The 19,090-nt window shown below is 36.4% G+C and overlaps 1 protein-coding gene across 6 annotated transcripts in view; it reads right to left on the reverse strand.

The window, feature by feature from the left end:
* The window catches only part of STK32B (serine/threonine kinase 32B), a 351,540-nt gene that overhangs the window by 213,998 nt on the left and 118,452 nt on the right, over positions 1–19,090 (reverse strand). For all 6 annotated transcript variants that reach the window (XM_074276564.1, XM_074276563.1, XM_074276565.1 and 3 more), the window contains one exon: positions 959–1,110. In XM_074276564.1, the coding sequence (XP_074132665.1) occupies positions 959–1,077 (119 nt within the window). In that variant the 5' untranslated portion in view covers positions 1,078–1,110. The remainder of the gene's footprint in view (positions 1–958; positions 1,111–19,090) is intronic.

The following is a 19,090-nucleotide window of genomic DNA, read 5'->3' on the forward strand; positions in this document are numbered from 1 at the left end:
TCTTTATCTGATAAGAATAAGAATGACGACAAGCCAGGAACCAGTATGGGACAGACAATGGGAAGAAGGTCAAAAGGCAGAAGAGAAGGGCTGAAATAAGGCATAATTTTTCATGTATGATACAGGTGTTTTGTTTCCTGTCGAAGCAATTAAGTAGGAGAGAGAGAATATTAAGAATGGCAGAATGCATCCCTTCCATAATTGTTCCCTGTCCATTCCTTGGCTAGTAAGAAGCCAGACACTGAGGGAGGGACTCACTGCTGCTCGCATCCAGGGAGCACTCTGATTAACTGCCTACCTCAAGTGCACTTTGAGGTCTTCACTTTTCATTCCCGTGATGCTTTGCACCCTTGCACCAGGTCTCAAAATTAAGCCTGTTTCAAGGCTATTTTATGACCATTGCATTCAATGAGGACATTATTCTTCCAAATTCACCCCAATGCATCGTCAAACTCTGGCAAATCTACTCCAATCCAACAGACTTTTCTAAAGCACCTATCATGTGCACAGCACAATCTTTCCAAGGTACCAGAAGCACAAAAATAAAGAAGCAAATGAATGAATGAATAAATAAATTAAAGATAATTCCTGCTTTAAAAAAGATTACATTTTGGGTGCATGGAAGGCACAGATATGTATAAATATAAGTGATCAGTTGACCAGGAATGCCTCCAATCAGAGGTAAATAAAGGACAAGAGACATCTCCTTTATCCATTTTTTTCTTGGTAGCAGATTTGTGAATTACAAGAAAAAACCCAAAGCAGCTGGTACTGTTTAAATATTTGAACATAAACTGTGTCTTCTAAATATTGTCAACTGAGTAGCTCCACTAAGAAAAGGGAACATGCATTTCTTTATAACATCAAGCATCCTTTCAACTGAGCACAATCTGAATGTATTTCATGAGGAATTCATAATGCAAGAATCATAGAAGTTGAAAAAACAAGATTTACTCACCACAAATTGACTAAGAAAGGATGTTCCAGGCCCTGCATGATCTGGAGTTCTCTGAAAACATTTCGAACTTCATCTCTCTCAATGCACTTCTGCTTGTTCATGTATTTCATGGCATACATTTTCTTGGTGTCCCTTTTCTGCACGATGCATACCTGGGTAAGGGCAAGTTACAGGAAACAGTTCATGCATGTGGGATATAGACATCCTCCTCAAAATTACAGGTCCTTCAGCCTGAGTCTTTGATCAGCTTTTTCGACATGATCACCTCATTGAGAATTCTTAAATTTAACTGCTGGTTCTATTACTGATGGCGTAAAAAGGGCAAATATACACATACATACATATACATATATATAATATATACATTATATGTACACATATATGTGTATGTGTGTGTGTGTATGTGACATGACCTTTTTGTTATGGCAGTTTGGCTGCTCATCGTTATAATGATTGTTTGGTGACCTACTAAGTCTAGAGACCTGATCAGAATTGGTCATGTGCCAGTCTGGACATTTACTAGCTGTGTGACTAATAGGAATTTTGCCTCACCTCTTTAATTTTCTTCTCTGTAAAATGGGGATGAGAATATTTGCACCTACCCACCTGGCAGGATTGTTGTAGGGAAAACACTTAAATCTTAACCAAGTGACAAATGGTCAAGGAATATGGACTAGGTCACAGTTCTCAAAGAATGAAATCCAAATTATCAATAGCCATATGAAAAGATTCCACATCATAATGTTTCGAGAAATGCAAACTAAAACAACACTAAGTAGCCCTCACACCCATCATATTGGCAAAGTTGATAATAAAAAATTATGACAAGTGCTAAAGAGGGTCATAGCAAAACTATTGGTAGAGTTATTAATTGGTCCAGTCATAGTTCCAAGCTGTGAATAGTCTGTTATTACCCAAAGAAAAAGGAAAAGAGCCAGTATTTACCAGAACAATTATAACATTTCTTTATATGGTGGCAAAGGAGTGGAAACTTAGAAGGGGATGACCATCAATTGAGGAATGTCTAAAGAACATGGCATGAATATAATGAAATATTATGCAATAAAAATTGACAAAATGAATGATTCCAAAGAAATCCAAGGAGACTTTTAGGAACTAATGGAGAATGAAATGAGCAGGAACAGAACAATTCCTATAATACCAGCATTATAAAGACAAATGATTTTGAAGGACTGAAGAACTCTGATCAACAAAGCCAATCATAATTCCTGGGGACGGATGATAAATGATGTTACGGGTTTTGTGGCAGACATCAGTCTGCCAGATAGAGTCTGAGGACAGACTGAGGCTCACACACAGAAAGACGGAGAGCGATATGAATGGATGCACCATATATACAGGCATACTTAGATATAGGGACAAGGCCAAAGCTTGGATTTATTTTGTTTGACTATGTCCATCTATTGCAATGATGTTGTTATTCTTTTCTTTGCAATGGGGATAGAAATTGGTGAAAGAAAAGATAGATTTCTATTAATTTTTTAAAAAGTTTTAAACTTTGTAACAGGAATTTTATTACTACCATTAACACTAATGATAACTATGCATTTATGTATGCTCTATATTTTTGAAAGCATATCCACATAAATTTGTTCATGGGATCGATCCACTTAGTAGCTCATTGAAATAAGAGCAGGGATGATCTCAATAATGAATTTATTATAGACCTGGGTCGGAGTACTGGCCCTGCCATTTAGTCGCTGTGTAATTATTTCTCTAGGTCTCAGGTTGTTTTTGTTTCTAAGAGAGGGATAAGACTTGTATTGTACTCCCAGGGATATTTTGAATCTCATTGACCAGAACTCTCCCTCCCGTGTTCTATCATCCAGCCACACTGGCTCTCTCTTCTTTAAATTAGGCACTCCATCTCTAGTCCCTCTGCCCCTGCTCTAACATCATGCCTCATGATATTCTCTCTTTCCCTCTCCTTCACAGGAACCTTCTCGTCTTTCAGGATTCAACAGAAACATAAGTTTCTGTTTTTACTGCTCCCTCGACTGGTGGTGTTTTTCCCTTCCAAACTATCTTGCATTTAACTACTTTATATGAATTTGTTTTTATCCCCTTTATATTTATTCTGCATATGCTTATTATATGTATTTGCTGATTTTTCTCCAATAGAATATAATTCTTTGCTAGAAGAGATATTTTTTGTATATGTATAGCTATGACATATAGCAGATACTAATACATGCTTGCTGATTGATCGATTGTTTGAAAAAACTGTAAAACCGTGAGCTTTTAACATTAATAATTAGCAATTTGGGCATCAACATTAATACTTTGAAACCATTCTTTGCTTAGTGTCAGTGAAAATTAAATACATAACTCGGAATTTTTTTTACCTGGTAAGTCTCACGTTGACTGTAAAAGAACCTCACCCAATGAGGAAAAAATAGAGACTGCAGGGCGTTAGCAGCGGGCAGGCGCTGAGCAGGCGCCCAGCCTGGGATGGAATGGAAACAGCAGAGCAAGGCGGGGAACTCAGCCCAACTACCATCGGTGCCTGCTTGTTTTAAATCATCATTCTAACTAAATAAGAATTAATTCTGTGGTTCCCGTGTTGCAGAAAGGAATGCTCTATAGGGCACCCGAGGCAAAGTCCCAGTTGTCTCCCTGAAGATATGAATCTGGTGGGAAATCACTCTTTGCTATGTGAACTATATTCTGTGTAAAATTATTACAGAGCTTTGGAGGAGGATCTCTATGGAAACAGGGAACACAGACTGCCGCCACCTTTGCCCCTATTCCCCTCAGACTTAGATGGAGACAGTTCAGGACTCGAGTCCTGGGACCAAATGGCTCCAGCTTAGGGCTCTCACATGGGGCAGCTGCTCCTGCCGGTGCTGAGAGCCATGGCTAGTAAAGACACGGCAAATAAAGTTCTTGCTGCCAAGGCCTCTGACACTGCCAAATGGCTGGCGAGCAGAAAGTGATATCACGTTTTCAGTAGGATGACCTCAAAGAATAAGGTCCCCTCTGCTTTGCCATGGCTCCGGAAGGACGGGGGCCCTTTCCAGTCTCTGTACAGCTGAAATGTCCCAGGTGTGCTGTCTCCCTCCATTAGAAGAAACTCTCCTGATTTTCGGTGCCACAGCCCTTCTGAGTGTTCTGTGCATAGTAAGCATTCAACAAACGCTTTCTTCACCGATTCAGCCATTCATTCACTCGTAGAGACGCGAGCTAAGATGGCGACCGGGCAGGGACAATCGTGCAATGTCGTTCATAATAAAAGCTAACACTTCTGCAGTGCCCGCCATGTGCCAGACGCTATGCTAAGGGCTCTACAACTACTACCTCACAACAAGGCTCAAAGTGGGTGCCATTGCCCCCATTTTACATCTAAGGGAACTGAGACAAACACAGGTTATGTGACATCATCGTCATGCTAACGAGCATTTATAAAGCACTTACTGTGTGTATGCCAGGAGCTGAGCTAAACATTGTGCTGTTATCTCATTTGATTGTTACCTCAATCCGGGGTGGTGAGTGCTGTCGTTATCCATTGCACACATGAGGAAACTGAGTCAAACAGGGGACAGGGGACTTGCCCAGATTCTTGTGTCAAGAAGCGTCTCAGGCCAAATCTGACGGCGGGTCCCTGACTCCAGACTCAGTAGTTGATCCATTGAGCCACCCAGATGCCATGAGAATGCTGTTATTTACAAACCCACACAAATGGGCATCTGGAGTCCCTGGATTCGGATAAGGGCATGAGGTGTGCTGGGGAGGGGGTGGGGTTTAGGGCTGTGGAAAGGGGAGTGGAAAAGAGAGAGTGTGGAAATCACAAAAAGATAAGGAGGCAATTATGGGCTGGGGGTGGGGAGTGCTACGCCCGGCCTTCTTCCTGTGGGGTTCCCTCCCCAGTGCTCCTCTACTTTGTTTTAAGTTTCCTAAGGTATTTCTTCTCCAATGTTGTCTAGTTAGCAATGCTTGCTCTGGTACCCAGCTCCTTGAAGGCAGGAGCGGGACTCTCGGCACCTAGCACCGTGCTTCACGCACAGTACTCTCTTTCTTGTTTGCTTGTTTCTTGATTTTTATGTAAATAGTTTTTTATTTTTTCCAACTACATGTAAAGAGAGTTTTTAATATTTGTTTATAAGATTTTGAGTTTCAAATTTTTCTTTCTCCTCCTCTGCCCCAAGACAGCAAACAATCTGATATGGGTTAGCGGTCACCTTCAACTTGTCACCACATTAGTCATGCTGTGAAAGAAGAAGCAAAACAGGTAATTTCCCCCTTTCAGGGCTCAGAGGAGCCCTAAGGTACAAAGGGGCTGAACTGAATTGACTGAAGGAGCTTCCTCTTTTGGCTCCCTGTGCATAAATGAAATCATAAACCTAGTCCCTTTTCCCATCTCTAATGTTCATCCCACCAACCTTGGATTCTCTGTGAGGAAGATGTTTTGCAGACATTTTTCTGACCCAGAATTGTCATTTCATGGCTGTGAGAGGTGGCAACTCTCCATGATTCAGGACAATTATGTATCCCCTAATATTAAAGAGCTGCATAGGAGCTATGAGAAATCAAGTCACTTGCCATGACCATGTAGCCAGAATACATTGGAGGTTGGCACTGTCTCCCTGACTCCAACCTCATGATCATCAGTATTTCTATGGCAGGTCCCCAAAATATTTTGTGTCCATTAGCTCATGGAAGCTCAGTTTTGTTGTGAGGGAGACCGTTATCCATACAAGAAGCTGTCCTGAAGGAAGATGGTAAACAGCAGTTTATAAATCCCTAGTAATTACTACATGATGGGCTCAATAGAAATCAACATCACCCTTCAAATGAACAGCAAAGTACCACATGACTGAATTAGACTCGCTCTTCATTCTTGTCAGCTCACTATTCCCTCACTGCTTTGGGGGAAGAGACCACCTTTCCGGTCACAAAGATGACTCGCCCTTCTGAATCATTGCCAGTAAATTGCCAAACCAGGTCAGTTCTACCCACCCAATATTTCCTGAATTTATCTCTTCTCCGCTCCAAGCTCCACCCGAGAAAGGTCCTCATCATTTCTTGTCTCTATTTTTACAATGTTTTCAACTCCTGATTTTCAGTGTTTTTTCTTTCCTCCCAAGTCCCCATAAAAATTATTCCCCTAAAGCCCATCTCTCCATGTTCAGTGGGTCCCTATTCATCTTACAATAAAATACAAACTATATTGTTTGGTATTTCAAGTCCTGGCTTCTCACGCTACTTTGAGCCTACCCTTTTAGATAGACAGACAGACAGACAGACAGACAGATAGAGAGAGAGAGAGAAAGAGACAGAGAGAGAAAGAGAGAGAGAGAGAGAGAGAAAGAGACAGAGAGAAAGAGAGAAAGACAGAGAGACATCTTAAATGACATCTCCCTCAAACTCCCCTCATCCAATTAACTTGCATGTGCTAGTCTGTTTGCACATGGTATCCCCAGGAAAACATGAATCTGCTTGAAATATTTTGTATAAAGATTTAGAACATAAATAGAAGTCTCGGAATTCGTTTATACGTATAATCATTCTCCCTTTACCTTCACTTACACTCTCCACTTACAAATATGCAAGGAACCAACAAACAAGTAGACATCATTTGCTTGACCAGCAGGTCAATGCAAACTAAAAAACTTTACCGCTAGAGGGAGCAATTCCAAAAGAAGCCAACTGTCCCATAGTAGTTCTTAATGTCACTCTGTACCTGCTTGTTCTTTTATTAATAAATATCCTAGAGGATCCTTTTTTGAGTTCCCTGAATGAGGAGAATATGTACTTGCCTCCCAGGTCACTTCAGCATCTAATACTGATAAGTGCTTGAGGCCCTAAAGGAGCTTGAAGTATTTATGAGGAAAAAAAGGGATTCCAAGAATATATAAACAAAGTCTACTCTCTTATTGGAAAAGCTTTTTTAAAGAAGCTTTTTGCTGCTTTCCTGGAAAGAAAATAAATGCAAAAGGCTTTCACATCTGTTCTTTCCATTTGTCCTTGTTCAAAACTATATATACATACATATATATATATATATATATATATATATATATATATATATATATGGAGAGAGAGAGAGAGAGAGAGAGAGAGAGAGAGAGAGAGAGAGATGTATGTATGTATATAGACAAAGAGATAAATATAAATATGGTATCTAATAAATTCCCCTTTTTGGAAACCCAGGGGAAAATATTTTAGATGTTGGTCCTACCATGCTTTTCACAAGCTGGTGACGTTGCAGAAATGCCAGGAAAGTGTTACCGTATCCTCAGCATTTGCTCAGACACAAATCTCGGAGTAGCCACCATGGAGGGAGAATGTAACTCACAATTCTGGTAATTAGAATTAAGCCTCTCTCTTCTTATTTGGATTTTAAAATAAGATATTCAGCAGACATTACTTCTGCTGGGCTACAAAATGCCTTTAAGTCTAGGTCAGCTACATCATCATGAAAAGATTAGACTTTAATTGGATAGTCTCTCAGTATTGCCTGTAGCTTCCAAATGTTCCACTGATGAGATGAGGAGGGTTATCTCCAAGTCTGGCCCCTCTGCTCCTGGGGAATAGCAAGGAATATTAGCACTTGCCTCATCTCAATGACAATTTGGGGCTGAGAGGAAAGTGCTCAAAATTCAATAAGAATGTTCTATCTCAAATTAGTCAGTATTTATTGAAGCAACCTCTCCCCTAGGTCCCTGCAAAAAAAAAATCCTAAGAATTTGACTTTTACAAAGGGAGATGAGTTTAAAAATCACAATGAAATTAGTAACTGACAGGAAACTCAAGAAAAGGATTTCCATTCCTCTTTTACGGCTAATAACCTCAATATCTTTGGATGAATTATGTTTTTTGAGCTAGAGGTTCCTCATTTATAAAATGGATATAGTCATATATGGCTTAGCTTTCCCCAAAGGCCAAAGAGAGAATCAGATGGGACAAATGTAATTTATCAGCAGGTCTTATTTAAAGGAAGGGCAGAAGAGCTACCTAGGAAGTTTCAAATACTCAATTTTATAATCCAAGTCCATTCGATGGGTTCATGGGATTTAGAGATCGGCGGGTCTTACCGCCTGTTTTACAGAAGAGAAAACTAAAGTGCGAGACATTTAATAACTAACCTGCAATTATTCAGACACAAAGCAGGATTCAATGGAAGACTTGAAAATGGAAAGTTGTAACTGACTTTATTTCCATTGTTCTAGGAGCCTGCAGCAATGTATTTCTGAGACATATAAATATGTGTATACATGTACAAACATATTCAGTATTATATATATATGTCTATATTATACATTACTTGTGTAGGCATTTTCAGTCATGTCTGACTCTTCTTGACCCCATTTAATGTTGTTTTGACAAAGGCACTGTGATGGTTTGCCATTTCCTTCTCCAGACCATTTTACAGATGAGGAAACTGAGGCAAACAGGGTTAAGTGACTTGCCCAGGATCACATAGCTAGGAAGGGCTTGCAGACAAATTTTAATCCAGGTCTCCCTGATTCTGCAAGTCAGCACTCCATATACACACTACCAGGCTGTTCAAATAAATTATACATAAATATACATACATATGTACATATGGACAAATATACATACACACATAAATAAAATTAGAGTTAACTTGTGGGCTCGTATATTATAATGCCCTATACAAAAGGGAACTTTTTAAAAATTTTGGACAGAATGAGACCCAATCTCACAGCAGCCACCTCCGCTTGTGTTCACCTCTCCTTTGACTCTTTCTTCAGGAAATGATGGGGAGCTCACTAAAATCTTTGCAGTTACTGAGTATAATATAACATCAATTGTCTATAATAATATAACACTTGTTCTATATAACAATTGTGTTCAATTGATAACAAATCTGAGTTTCAATATATTTTATATATAATAATTCTACAATAGCAATAATAAATAGTAGCTACTCCAAAAGTTTTAGTTGATATCCCCAGCAGTTCCTTTAGATCTCAAGGAACTGAGGTGGGAAGTAAACTCAAAAGGAGGTATTTACTATAAGAATAAATATCATTCTCTACAAGACTTTTTAAAGAGCATCCCCTGAACACACTGGCATAGATGAGTTCGCCAGAAATCAACTCCAATCTCATTTGGCTCATAATATATGATCTTTATAACAGCAATAATAATACTTGCCACTGCCTATAACTCAAATCCCTTATTCTGGCCTTCAAGGCCTTCTGCAGTCTGCTACAATCTTTACTTTTCAGTCTTAATCCACATTAATCCCTTCACAGATTGTAGGCTCCAACAGAATTTAACCACTTCTCTTCCCCTGGACACACCACTTGCTTTCCCTTTTTATGCTTTTAGGAGTTACCTATATTTGGAATGTACCAGCCCTGCCCCACTTCCAAAAAGCAGAAACAACAAAACTTTCCCTATTGAAATATCCTTCATCCTTCGAAGCTCAGATTCTACTCTCCTTCCTGATCTCTTGGTTGGAAGTTATTTTTCTGTCCTTTGACCTAGATCAATACATTATTTTTAATGGAGAGGACCTTACTGATCAGAGGCTGCTCTAAAGAGCAGAAAAGAAACTAGATTTGGAATTTCAAAAGAAACTCAGCTTCCAAACTCCACTCCATTTATTCATTATTCATATGACTTCTCTTTCCTGGACACTGGTATCTATATCTGGACAATTGAGAGGGGAGAACCAGTTGTTCTTAAAGGGCTCTTGCAGCTCTTGGTTTCTTGATAGATGTAGTAAATCCAAATGGAAATATTCAAGTGGCACATGGATGTAGGTGTACTCCTCCCTGCCCTTGAAGGGAAAAGTTTTCCAGATAAGCAGGGTTAATTGTATAAAGGAAAAAGATGGAAACCCTGCAAAAGGCTGGAAATTAAAGATCAGATTCATCACCTAGGGAAGGTGGAGAGATTACTATGCCCATCAATTTATGTCAGATTGCTTGACATCTTGGAAGGGGTGAGTTAAGGGAGGGAGTTAATATACAACTCAAAATCTTACAAAAGTAAATTTTGAAAATTATCTTTACATGTAATTTGAAAAATAAAATACTAATAAGAAATAGGGCCATATCTGATGGAATTATATCCAATTAGGAGCAGAAATGACTGTTATACACATTTATCAATGAATAGTTGAGGAATTAATGAAGAATGCTAGATCACCTTTTTTTAGCCCCCTTGCCAGAAGAAATCAGCAATGAATGCCAAATGTGTATAACTAGATAATGAGACACAAATTCAAATTATAAAACAATATGTTGGCTAGGGATAAGTGGTGATAATATAGGTTTTTTTTTTCTTTCTTTTGGAGTTACTGAATTATTACTAATCATGAAGACATTTTCTGGAGTCCTTCTTTGTCCTTACTGTTTCTCTTGAGTGATTCTTCATGGATTCATATTAACTTCCCTCCTTCCAGTAGAAAGGAAATTGAATGCAAACCTTGAGATTCGCATTGTTTTAACTCCAGTGTTTAGTACATAAAGTCTATTAAATGTGTATAGTATATTCTCTACATTGTAAACAAACAGCTCGTCTGTCTGCTCCTTCCTTGATTTTTCCTGTCCTTGCCTCTCTCCCAGGGAACCTATTTCCCAATGATTTCTTAAGGTGAACAATACCTAGTCCACCCATTGATTTTTATAGTTTTGTTAAGGTCTTTAAAAACACAAAAAGGACCAATTTCACTAATTAATATTGATGGGGAAAAATGGGACCAGATGAAATCTATACCAAGAATGCAGAGTTCATTGAATATCAGGAAAACCATCAACAAAACTGACCATTTCAGCAAGATAAATAATAGAGGGGCAGCTAGATGGTGTAGTAGATATAGTACCAGTTTGAATTCAAATCTGACCTCAGATACTTACTGGCTGTGTGACTCTAGGCAAGTCACTTAATCCCAATTGCCTCACTGGAGAGGAGAGAAGAGGAAAGGACAGGAAAGAACAGCACTTTTAGATGGCACAGTATATAATTACTAGTTCTGGAGTGAGGAGACCTGAGTTCAAATACAGTCAAATCCAACACTTCCTAGCTGTGTGATCCTGGGCAAGTCAATCCCAATTGCCACACATACACACACACACACACAGAGAAATAAAAGAAAATCAACAGAAATTATATGATTAACTATATAGATGCTAAAAAAGCTTTTTGCTAAAATATAGTATCAAGGCCTACTAAAAACAATAAAGAGTATAAAATGATAAGTAGTATCTATATACCTTGTACATGTATAACTTATTTCAGATTGCTCATCATCTTGGAAGGGATAAGTTAAGGGAGGGAGTTAAGGTAAAACTCTAAGTCTTGCAAAAGTAAATTTTGAAAATGATCTTTACATGTAATTTGAAAAATAAAACACTCTTGAGAAGGGGGAGAGGGAAAGAAAGTTACTTGTGGGAATAGGGAAGAACAAGGTTCATCTTCAGAGGAGGCTACTGAATTTTTTTAAAAGTCACTTCTATTCCAAGGAATGTTACTTGCCCAAAAATAACCAAAAAAAATTAAAAATCAAATGAGAGGCAGCTAGATGACAAGTGGATAGAACACTGGCCTTAGAGTCAGGATGACTTCAAATCCAGACTCAGATAATTAACACTAACTAGCTGTGTGACCCTGGGTGAGTCACTTAACACCAATTGCCTCTCAAAACCAAAAAAAAATCAAATAAAAGATTGAGGAAAATTTAAAGTAAATAGATGACGATGATGATGATGATGATAGATAGATAGATAGATAGATAGATAGATAGATAGATAGATAGATAGATAGATAGAGGACAATCCAATAAAAACAAGAAGATTATGAAAAGAAAGTCAACTAGCCAGAAAAAAAAAGATCTAAAATTATAAAGAAGAAAATAATTGTTTGAAAATTAGAATTGGTCAAGGGAAATCTACTGAAGTTATAATACCAAGAAATAATAAAACAAAATATAAATAATGAAAAAATAGAAAAGAATGTGAAATATTTCTTAAGAAAAACCACTGATCTGAAAAACAGTTTAAGAAGAGAAAATGCTATAATTATTGAACAACCTGAAAGCTATGACTTTAAAAAAATAATATTTTTATGATAACATAAGAAATAATTAGGGAAAATTGTTCTGAAGTGTTAGAACAAGAGGGAAAATAGAAACAGAAAAAAAATTCACCAATTACCATTTACATGAGATTCTACAAGAAAAACCTTAGAAACATAATAGGCAAATTCTGAGTCTCTGAGATCAAAGAGAAAATATTACAAGCAACAACAAAAACAACAACAAAATTCAAACATGGTCAAGCCATGTTTGAAATCAAAAAAAGGCTGCAGGTTTTGGAACACATATACAAGAGGGAAAGAACTAGGGCTGCAACCAAAAATATCACAAAGTTAAGCATAATCCTGAATGGGAGAAAATAGACATTCAATGAATTGCCAAACTTTTAGGATTTTGTCCCAAAAGACCTCAATTTAATAGAAAATTTGCCATGTAAAAGCCAAGAAAAATATAAGGTAAATCTCAAAGACTAGTTTCAAGGGATTCAATAAGGACAAACTGTTTATGTGTTATACATGGAAATGAAACCATATGTCTAAGATTGTCATTAGTAATTGAATAATTTAAAATAAAGATTGGGACAGAGCTGAGTGTGATGTAATTCTAAAAAGCAAAACATGTAGGAAAAAACACAAAGAAATCAGATGGGAGAAGAGGGGTGGAAGTTCTAAAATTCACATAGAAATTGGGTTAAAGAGAATACAATATATATATATATAGCCACATAAACATGAGAAAATAAGAGGGGGAATAGGATAAGGGGAGTTAGAAGGGGGTAAAGATTAATGGAAATGAGATAAAGTGTGTTGATTAATGGGATAAAGAAGGAGGCAAAGGATGAGGAAGGGATCTGGAAGCAGAATGGGTTAAATAATAGCAAGGTAAGGTAGAAATAAAGCAAACAAGTCAGCAGGCATGGGAAATAAGAAATACATGCAAAAATAATAATAATGATCAGGAGTAGAATTAATTAGGACAAAAGTAGGGGTAGCAATCTTTGATCTCAGACAAAGGTAGACCTAAAATAGATTTAATCAAAAGAGAAAAAATAAGGAACTGCACTATATATCAGCTATATTAAGCATTAATTTTTACATTTTTTAAAAATAACTGGATAGCATAAAGAAATGTATATAATTTATAGGAAATGGTAAGTTGGTGGATTTTAGATAAATATGGAAAGATTTGGACTTATGAAAAATGATGTTATCTACCTTCAAAGAAACAGAGGACAAACAAACATAGTATGATCTTACAGAGATGTAAATGAATACGTGTTTATATGTGTGTATATAATTATACATATCAATGTATATGTATGGGAGCATATATGTATATATGTGTTTTTTTCTTTTTCTACTTTGTTTTTTTTTTCCTTTTTCTATTTCTATTTAAGTTTTAAATAATTACTTTTTTAAAAAGGAAGAAAAATTGAAAGCTAAAAATTCTCCTGACATGTAACTGTGGCGGGGGCGGGGAGGGGAGGAATAAAATACTATTTAAAAAACAAAATAAATTACAACAAAATAAGACATGTCGAGAGTCATGATTCCACGTAGCCATATTCTATTCAGTCACTTAAAAAAAACAACTCTGCTTTGTTTATGGCAGCCCTTTTTGTAGTGGCAAGAAATTAGAAACTGAGTGGCTGCCCATCAGTTGGAGAATGGCTGAATAAGTTATGGTATATAAATGTTATGGATTATTATTCTATAAAAAACAATGCGCAAGATGATTTCAGAAAGGCCTTATATGAACTGATGCTAAGTGAAATAAGCAGAAATAGGAGATCATTGTACATGGCAACATGTACAGCAAATGTCTTACATTTATTTTTTTAGTCTAGACCTGAGGTTTCCCCAGTACAAAGCTCTCTTTACTGAATGCAGATCTACACATGCTTTGTGATTTAGACCTTTTAGTCAACTGCTTGCTGGGGCTCTGAAAAGCTAAGAGACTTTCCCAGAGCCAACATACATCAGAGAAAAAAATTTTAATCCAGGTTTTCTTCTCCAAAGCTGGCTCTGTCTCAACTATACTATTATATTTCATAGATATCAAGGAGCAAATACTTAAGCATAGGATCATCCACATTATATACTTTTCAGATTTTCCACTGGCTTGCTTGAAACACTTCTAATCTCTTTAAAACACAATTCTCTTTTTATAATTTTGGCAGAGATATATGAATATGATGATTTAAAGGAATTAATCTTAAATTTTATAACTTTGTTAGCACCATTTGTGGAGAAAAAGAAATCTGGGAAATGGAGGATGTTAACTGACCTAAGAAGAGTAAATGAACAGATGGAAACTAGGGGAACTCTTCAGCCTGGACTTCCATCTTCTACTCAGTTGCCAAGAGAATGGCCTCCATGGGTTATAGACATTAAGGATTGTTTCTATTCTATCCCTCTAGATAAGGAGGATATGAAAATATTTGCTTTGTCAGTGCCTAGTGTTAATTTGGCTGAGCCTTATAAAAGATATGAATGGACAGTTTTGCCACAGGGAATGAAAAACAGCCCTACTATGTGCCAAATGTATGCTGCTGCTGCTGCTCTTGCTCCAGTAAGAAAAGCCTTTCCAAAAGTAATATTGTTACATTATATGGATGATATTTTGGGATGTGCACCTGAGGAACAAATGTTAGAAGCATGTCTACTAAACACCATGGGAACACTAAGTACTACAAACTACATATAACTACAGAAAAAATTCAGAGTAATACAATTCGCTCCTCCCCTTAGTTCAAAGGGGTAAAACTCCCTCCAAAGGCCAAGAGAATTGCTAAGTACCAACTTAGCATTTAGTAAGAACCTAATATCTCATTATCTCATTAGCACTTAGTAAGAACCTAACAAGCACCAAACCTTATTCCAATTAATTTTTGAGTAGTCTCTTGAGTTTTCTAAATAGATCATAAAATCAACTGCAAGTAGACCTGTTTTAGCTTATTCTTTGGCCAAACTTATTTCATTAACTTCTTGTTCTTGTCTGATCGATATAACTAGCATTTCCAAAAGTATGTCAAATAATAACAGAAATATGAGAGAATGGACAGCTTTCCTTTACCCCTGTTCTCAGTACAAAAAAGCAAAAATTTCTGCATTGCAAATAATGATTGGTTTTAGATTCAGATAAGTGATTTTTACCATTTTGAGGGGGTCTCACTCTATTCCTAAGGTTTTTAATGTTTTTAAAAAAATAGTTTAATCAAAGGCTTTTCTGTCTATTTACATAATGACATGGTTTTATTATTGAGATTATTATGACCAACTCCCATGACAAATAACTTTTTTCTACTTCCTACTTAGGAATGGACTTGCTTTAAGTATTCTCATTTCAATTATCCAGAATCATTAATTTCTCGAATTACAGTTTCCTATTATCCCATCTCTTCTTTTGTCTTATTTCTGTTAAATGTGAGCTTTGTCCTGTCTATGTTTACCTCTCCCTGTCATCTTAGTCCATCTCTCTTGCTCTAGCCTCACCTTTTTCCTTGGTAGTTTTGACTCCATGATTAAACACTTCAACCGGATGCTCTACTCTTGAATTGCTTGCCTTCCCATCCTATCATTCTGGTTATGTTTTGCCAGTTGTCTCCCCACCCCCAAATCCATATTCTCCATTCTTATCGAAATGCTGCTGAACACTTCTTGAGGAAACCACACAACTGTGCCTACTAAGTGCACTGCAAATTTGGTGTTTGATCTTAACTGGACTTTGAATGTTGGACAACATTCCCTTATCTTTACTTTAATGACCATCTTCCTCACGTTTACTCCCAAACATGTCATATCTTTTAGTCATCTGACAAAACAGTTCTTCTGTTACAAACCTATTCTCAAGTTTCCTGTATTTTTGCCCTCCAACTCTTGCCTGACGCTTTTCTGAAAGATAACAACAAAAATAAGGCTTTTATGAATGAGCTCTTTCTCTCTTACCTTAAAAAGCTCTCTATATTATCCCTAAGTCTCTTCTCCTTTGCTCTACTCCATTGCTTCTCAAGGTGTAATCTTTAAGGGTACTTGAGACGTTGTCAGAGATCTACAAGATCTACCAAACTATTTTCATAATTATACTAAGATATTTAGCATCTAATAGAGTAATATTAATAAATATAACCTATATAGACAACAAGTCTTGGGCAGGAGTCTTTAATCTTTTTAAAAGTGTAAACGAGTTCTGAGACCAAAAAGTTTGAGTACTGATGTTCCAGTGTGTAGTAGATGCCTTTGATCCCTGAAAAAGCCACCTCAAGCTCCATGTTTTGTTTTGTTTTTTTCCCTTTCTCTCATCTCCCCTCCCAGAGCCTGCTTCCTCTTTGAGGTGGTTTTTTTTTTTTTTTTGCTTGTTTGTTTTTTTGGTTTTGTTTTGTTTTTTTAGGCTGGGGTTAAGTGACTTGCCCAGGGTCACACAGCTAGGAAGTGTTAAGTGTCTGAGACCAGATTTGAACTTGGGTCCTCCTGAATTCAAGGCTGGTGCTCTATCCACTGGGCCACCTAGCTGCCCCAGAGCTGTTTTTTTTTTTAATCTTCATATCCCTTATTATGAACTGCCACATTCCTTGACAACTGCAAATATGTTTGGATCTCTCCCATTAAAAGAAAATTACTTCATCCCGCAATCTATAATATTTTTTTCTCTTCTCCCTTTTGTAGCCCAATTCCAGGGAAAAGAGGGGAGGGACAGAAAAAAACCCACCTACTTTCAAGATGTATACTTCCTACCTCTCCTCCATTTATCAAAAGAGGTAGAGTCCTTAACTTTGCCAGAATGAAAAACCTCTTCAAGGTTAACAATAACACGAAGACCTATTCTTAGTCATTGCCCCTCTTGAATTCTGTCGCTTTTGCTGTTCTACAGACCATGTCTACCTCCTTGGCTCTCATATAAATCTCCCTTGGGCTTTCCTCCTCCTTCCTAATCAACCACTCCTCAGTCTTTTTTGCTTTCCTTTCTATCTCTCCCTCATTTATTCTTAGTCTGCGACTCCCATAATTTAAGTGTTCCTACGTTTTTTATAATAAAAAATGTTTTTTGACTCATGATGGAAAATGCTATCCACATCCAGAGAAACAACTATGAAGGCTGAATGCAAATCAAAGCACACCATTTTTGCTTTTTTTAAAATTTTATTTTTTGTGGCTTATTCCTTTTGTTCTGCTTTTTCTTTCATAACATAACAACATGACTGCACATGTATAACATCAGATTTCTTGCCAATTTCAGGAGGGAAGATTAGAAGGAGAAAAATTTGGAACTCAAAAAATTTTTAAAATGAATGTTGAAATCTCTCTTTATATGTAATTAGAAAAAAAAATACTATTTACAAAAAAGAAAAGAAATTATTTTTAAGTGGTTTTACATTTGCCTCTATGACTTTTCTCTTCCCCTATTTTCACCTTGTCCTTTGCACTGGAGTTGCCAGTCAAACCAATCCTGTAATGTTTTCTTCTCTTCCTCACAGAGTTTATATTAAAAGATTTGTTGATCGATTCAAAGTTACTATTGCCTTTATGTCCCTGTATGGAAATGATATTGAAGTACAATTTCATAATTTCTATTTTCTTGCCATCCTCTTTGCAACCTAGATGGTAACTTCCAAAAAACTGAAAAGTGATATCATCCTGTTTCACTTTTGCTATAACTACGTACACTTGCGGTGAATCATTGTTAACACATTCATTTTTAAAGTTCATGTAGAGTTTACCTTATTGACATTGTTCATCATAGTATATTTGAATATCACAGCTCCATCCTAATTTTGGCTCCTTCTCTTTGAATATCTGGAATTTTTGTGGAGTACCATATGACTTTTTGTCTTATAAAAGCATAATTAAATCTAGGTAGGAGGTGAGTTTCAATTTCTGTTGATTTCTGATATAGAACACACTAGTTTATTTTGTTATTTCTTAAGTGGAAGAGCCTGGTAAATTAGGTTGTTTATTGGTATGTATATGTCTCTTCTTATACATTTATTAAATCATGTCCATAATTATAGTTTAAGAATTTTATAATAATATGCATAGATGAGTTGAATATGAGGATATTGCTTATTGTCATCTTGTGTATTTTTATCAATCTGTAAATGCTTCTTGCTTACATAATTATATGAAATAAAAAATTCACAAGTTTGCTTTCAGTTAAGTAGATTTTTAGTATTTTTCTTTTTATTCTGTTATACCTGCTACCATTTCTTTAAGTAGAAAATCAGTGGATCATATTTCTGTTATCAATGGATAATTGCAAATTATTCCATGCTATTTCTTTTTCCTTTGTGTTAATGTCTCTTCTTTCTTTAGTAACGCCAGGTATTCCTTAATTTTCCTCATATTCTGGCAATATCTTCAATTTGGTTCCACAGGTTTAATTTTAATGCTAGTTCATTATTATTTTGCTTATTTTTTTCCTTTTTGATGTCTCCTCTTTGGTTTGTTATCAGTCATGATTTTTTTTCATCATACTGGAAACTTTTTTCCACTTGTTTATTGCTTTGATGGTTCATTTTCCTTTTCTGAAAGACAATCTTATTTTGAGATTCTTTTGTGTTATCTTTTTTGATTGGTAGATGATTGGGTTTTTTAAGCAAATTATTGGGAACCTAGTTTCTCTTTCGACATTTTATTCTGTTACTTTAGCAGAAATCCATGAAGAAATTCCTAAATACAACCTGACCACATTATGTTTGTAATGCTGTTCCAGCATTCAATTAGGGCATTTGATGGTGTTAGTGGTGATGGTGGTGGTAGTGATAGAAATGATAGTAGCAGCAGCAGCAATAGCATTTACAGTAGTGAGTAGTTAATGGTAGTACTCATGGTAGTAGCACCAACAGTACCAGCAGCTGTAGTAGCAGCCACAGCAGTTAGTGATTCACCATTCATATATATAAAATGCTTTAGTATTTGAAAAATATTTTTCTTATTTGATTCTCACAACAAGCCTTTGAGTTATCCAGTATCTTATTTTTCATTATTTGATAGATGAAGAAATTGTCTCAGATAATTTAAATTTCTTATCCAAATTAAAGGTTATTGACAGAGTTCATTTTGAAGACTTAACAGGGATTTTTAGGCATGAATTGGATAAGCCAT

The sequence above is a fragment of the Sminthopsis crassicaudata genome, chromosome 6 (assembly GCF_048593235.1).
Source record: "Sminthopsis crassicaudata isolate SCR6 chromosome 6, ASM4859323v1, whole genome shotgun sequence".
NCBI classification, from domain to species: Eukaryota; Metazoa; Chordata; class Mammalia; order Dasyuromorphia; family Dasyuridae; genus Sminthopsis; species Sminthopsis crassicaudata.